At 40.4% G+C, this 5,262-nt stretch overlaps 1 protein-coding gene across 1 annotated transcript; it reads right to left on the bottom strand.

Annotated features, from left to right (window-relative positions):
• Positions 1-520: 520 nt before the first annotated feature.
• On the bottom strand, positions 521-4,267 carry LOC127845694 (uncharacterized). The gene is made up of 2 exons (XM_052376779.1): positions 2,244-4,267; positions 521-1,653 (listed from the first exon to the last, which is right to left on the bottom strand). Exons 1-2 carry the CDS (start codon positions 4,216-4,218, stop codon positions 1,496-1,498), a joined length of 2,133 nt encoding a protein of 710 aa, XP_052232739.1. The 5' UTR covers positions 4,219-4,267; the 3' UTR covers positions 521-1,495.
• Positions 4,268-5,262: the final 995 nt, after the last annotated feature.

Raw genomic sequence — 5,262 nt, 5'->3', positions numbered from 1 at the left:
CGAAGATCCATGATTAATAAAGTAAGTTAAGGTAGTGCACCCGTAATGGATACCTATCCAAATATAATCGAATCTATTATTTTCTTATTCAGCATCATTGCACTGAATTACATGCACATTTTTAGGAAGTATTTCCATGCAATTTAAAAAAAAATATACTGATTTTTTCAAAACCACCCCCACACTCGGCTTTTGTCCAGTTTATGTGCACCCCTGGGGTATGTGAAAGTTCCATAATCCATCCAGATTTCCAAATATAGACATGCAGTTGGTGTGTACAGATGCAGTAAAGGTGTTTACAGTTTAAACAAGATGAACAAAGTTTTCTTTTACAGACATTTATTTTTTATAATTTGTTATTTATGGAAGAGCGCCATGAAATGTAAGTGGTTTCAGGCAAGTAGAAATTTGGTTGGTTTAAAACAAAGTGTCATAAAATTAAAAATAGTGTCATTTAAGCATTTTTTTTAACTTAGCTTTTATAGATACACTATATACAGCAAAAATACCAAGAAGTAGACAGATTCACCGCTTACTGTTTGAAATAAAAATAAAAATGCAACATGCATGGTTCGTATTTTTCAGCAGTAAATCACCCAATTTAGCCATAACGTTGCTTTAATTTTAAAAATTGAAGAATGTGCATAAAATTTGCAACATAATTAACAATAAACATAGCTTATATGCCATATTCAATCAAATTACGTTAGAAAAGAAATAAAACGCGTCGCAAAAAAAGTTTACGTCGTCGGCAAGATGCGAACCTGCGAGGGAATATCCCAAAAGATTTCTAGTCTATCGCCTTAACCACTAGGCTACGGCACCTAATATTAAGCTCTTCATCCTTCGAAGAAATCGCGGGAAATCATTAGGGGTGCGCTACCTTAATAGATCTCTTACTAAAAAAATCAAATGCGTATGCATACCAGCCGAATCAACAATACGTAGGTATTATCTTACTATTGTTTATTTACATAATCAACTTATGTTTAATTGTGTTTTCTTATTCTAGACTGTTATGTATTAAAATCAAAATACGTAATTTCGTGAAATGTTTCAACAGGTTTGCCATTAAAACTCACCGAATCAGACAATTTTTAACTTAAAAATCCTTAAAATGATGTAGTGGGCTATAAAACATTGTCGCAGTAACCTAATTAACCACCTAATTAAATTAAACTCAATTAAGTACCCATTATTTATTATGATGATTTATTATTTACAAATATCGATGCACTGCGCAAAGAAAGCACGTGGTAATAGTACTCGTGACGCACCAACAGGAACTTATTTCGTCAGTCGTGAGTTTTAAAATAATCAATCGAGTTGTGCGAAGCTCCAAACCGATATAAAAAAAATTCCCCACTCTGAGGCGCTATTTGTCATACTTAATTTAGTCGTTTGGCGCATACACCCCATCACTGTCAACATTTCATTTCGATTTCTTATGTTCTTGCTCGAAAGAAATAACATAAAGCCCACAGGCAAACACACTTTAACCGGTGAACTCTACAAATCTGTTCTCGACAGTATATACGCCATTAAGACAAATTGCCACCAAGCGACTGGGCGGGAGGCAGGGCTGGCGCGCCTTGTGTCTGCACGGGGAACACGACATCGCGAGCTGACACGCTCTGTTGAGGCGACAGCCATCTGAAAATAGTATATACACTTGAAATAAAAACATTACTTCGACACAGAAATGATTGAGCTTTCTACTAACAAGGCACGGAATGAGAATCGCTTAAATATATAAACATCGGTGTGTCTTGGTGTGTCTTTTAAATAAATCGGACTAACGCCATATTGGTTAAATCCATACGTATCAGATCTCCAATTCGCTGTATATTCGCCGATAACGAACTTCTATCAATAAACTAAGTTGCGGGCATTACATAAATTATAATAATTTCTCTTCTTACCCGGAAGGCTTTCTTCACTGTTAATACATTGCATGTTATTGACTCTTTAATGTGTAGTATATTTGCATTTAAGTCTCTGATTTAGCTAATCCTGTGGTTATGAAAACGTGTCGCTTGCTGATCAAAAGAATCCGTATAAAAAATCAGTTGTAAACTAATTAAAGATCATATATTCAAGGCTTCTATACACATTAACACCTACGTCATGTATAAACATCACGAATCCAAAGATAATGTTATGACTTCATATGATTACAAGGAATGTTTACTGTTACGCTATATTTAACAGAATACATGTATCACATGTCCGTTCGTACAAACCTCTAAAAGCAATCATGTCCGGCGCTCGTTGTGGCGACTGTGACAGGAAGTCGCTGAAGCGTTCCTGATTGAACAATCTATTCGATGAGGTAGGTGCTGTGAATGTGGACAGCCGTTCCTGTCGCGTGTTGACAACGGCGGGTTGGCTTAACGGAGTTGCAATGTTCCACGGCGTGGTTTGAGATAGATGAAATTGGCGGAGCGATTGCTGTGGTACCGGGTGTTGTTGACGCCGGTGTAGCTGACCTGCTGGCCTGCTTGTTGCGCTACTTAAGTTTAAAGTTCTGATATTCGGAATTCGTGTCGCACTGACCGCTGCTTGAATAGCTGGTAAAGAGATTTCCTGTTTGGGATCAGGCCGACGGCTTTTAGCACGTATAATAGTTATTCTCGGTGAAGTTTTAATAAGCGGCTTTGTGAATTTAGCGCTTTCGTTTTTATCATTTTGTGATTTAGACACAGCTTGTGGGCCAGTAGGGGGAAGAAGAGATGGTGGCGGAAGAAGACGAGTGGAATGGGAATGAGAATGGGGGAACTGAGGAGGAGGCGAATTAATACCAGGAATCTTCTCCTGAAAATGACCATCAAACGACTCTCTTAATTGTGGTGTGTTAAATATATTTTTAGAACCATGAACGCTTCTTTGTATGCTTTCGTCCCACGGCCAATGGCCCGAGTAATCACAGTAAAACGTAATGAAGTGGAAAGGAGCCTCTTCAGGAAGCTCATCCGGTCCGCTGGCACTCCAACGCATGTTAACAGCTTCCGCGTAATTGTGGCCATATTGTTTCGGTTCGTCTTCCGTGACGCGAATGACGCCGGAACAGGGCCTAGACTTTGGCGGAGACACGGTTATGTCGAGACAAAAAGGGCGACACGTGCGCCCGCAGTAATCGAAAGCTGTCACTATCACATCAGTGTGATTAGATTCTGGTGATTTCACACCTAAGTAAGTCGTCGCAGACGACAGAGCATGTCTTTGATCAAGAATGGTAAAATCCTTGTATTTGCCGTAATAGTTCAGACCATTAGACTCAATAAATATTTTTCTTGCTGCCGAACTTGTTATTTTACAGTTCGGATACGCAGCCAGATGATGACTTATGTTCTTATCGATAGATATTGTAGAAAACACGTCTGTATTCCGGACGGGCTCATTATTTAACACCGGGTATGCCTTGTAATTCGAGAACTCGGGAGGTCTCTGCAACACTATTTTCACAGGTATATATACCCATTTCCGCACATCACAGTGTAGATTAATCGAGAAGCTGTTCTGTACAGCACGAGTCATTTGCGCCTCCACGCAAAGCTCGCTGGGTCGCTCCGTTTCACTGTTCAGCTCCTCGCGAGACAAACTCACGCACACGGGGTACGCTCTGGACGCGTCACAGCGGAGAAACTTTGAAATACACGTCGGGTGCGTCCTTGTGCAGACGGGCGATGGGTCGTATTTGACAAGATCCGCGAACACGTTACTTAGAGCATCGATGTTTCTAAGGTCCCCGAACCCAAGTGGGGCATCCGGAGCGTGCTGGTGTTCGCCCCAATCGATATCAGGATAGTCCGTTTCGGGATCAATGCCTACCATTTTCTGACGCGTTCGGAACTCCTCCCATAAATAATCTACGAACGCGTGGTGCATATAAAACACCGGGTCCTCGCAGCTTTGACTCAGGTCGTCCATGTTTCCACCAATCCACGCATGGACCGTGTTGTGCTGCAATTCTAAGTTATTTTGTTTTGGAGCTCGCGGATTGGATATATCCGCTGTTCTGTTTTGCGAGAGCACACCGTGTATTCCCTCGTTAGTCATTAGAGAACCGGAAACCCCGATGTTTCTCATAAGAATGGAATCCGATGTATGTGCCTTGAAGTTTGCAAAGGGTCCCGTGGTCACAAAGCCGTCCCCGTTGCCTAGGAACTTTTCCGACCAGATGATAGACTTTGTAGGGTCGTCCATTTCTGCGTCCATGTTCGACGCCCAGTATGGGATGGACACGGACGGGTCTTTTAAGCGTAAAGCTGTCTCAAATCTGCAAATATGTGCACTGAATAATGTCACTTGATGATATTAAATTAAACTAGCAAAATGTTAACGAATTAACCATGTTTGAACGATTAAGATTTACCGTATACCTTACACTGTAAAATATTCTTCAAATGTTGCTCAATAAAAAACACAATACTAGAAACCATGTTAATTGTTAACCTATTGGTAACATTACAATAAACAAAATACTAGAAACCATGTTAATTGTTAACCTATAACATTACAGACAAGTCATAATAAGGTAAGCATTAGTTCTATATTGTCTGAGGGTTCAATTTTATAGACGTGAAAACTCTAATGAAACGGATACATCGTATGCCCATGTATCAACACTAGTTACTTCCACACAACTCTATGCACACACGCAGCAAGATTTAATAGCAGAAAACGGAGCTCGGATTGTAAAAAGCGAAGATAATAGTGCTAAGAAAGATAATAGTGCTAAGAAAACGGATGCTTACATAAGCAGGAGCACGCGATGCCAGCCGAGGAACGCCGCACCGAAATGAGCCATGGAAATGATTTCCCCTGCGTGCAACTCCGCCACTGCTGAGTACACATCCGGCTCCAGCGTCTGATGGAAAAAAGGACAGAGATAATTACTGCAGGGCCAATGTTTATTTACCTCTTCAAAATTGAGGACATACATCTATGGTTGCTCTTGATATGACAATATGCAATAAATGGAAAGCGATGAAGACCGGGCTGACTAATTGAATGCTTTCCGCATTACCGGTATGCTAATATCCCTTTCTCTCATAGTATCGGTCCTCCTCATAGTGGCGTGCCTTTAACGAAAACCCTTCAAGAAGTGCTGGAAAGTTAATGCATTTTTTCAATTTTTTAGATGTTGAAATTTATTTATGGTAATCCATGACTATTAGGACGATCATTCTCATGATTTCAGGTGTTCGTTGGAAAGTAGGCCATGTTTATTCCAGGGTAATGCCATGATTCTAAATAACG

This window comes from Dreissena polymorpha, chromosome 9, assembly GCF_020536995.1.
Source record: "Dreissena polymorpha isolate Duluth1 chromosome 9, UMN_Dpol_1.0, whole genome shotgun sequence".
NCBI classification, from domain to species: domain Eukaryota; kingdom Metazoa; phylum Mollusca; class Bivalvia; order Myida; family Dreissenidae; genus Dreissena; species Dreissena polymorpha.
This window is presented reverse-complemented; position numbering and strand designations above follow the sequence as displayed.

Coding starts and splice junctions, on each gene's coding strand:
- LOC127845694 (XM_052376779.1), bottom strand. CDS start 4,218: ATGGACGCAGAAATGGACGACCCTACAAAGTCTATCATCTGGTCGGAA. Junction 1,654..2,243: donor GGACATGATTGCTTTTAGAG/GTTTGTACGAAC, acceptor TACTATTTTCAG/ATGGCTGTCGCCTCAACAGA.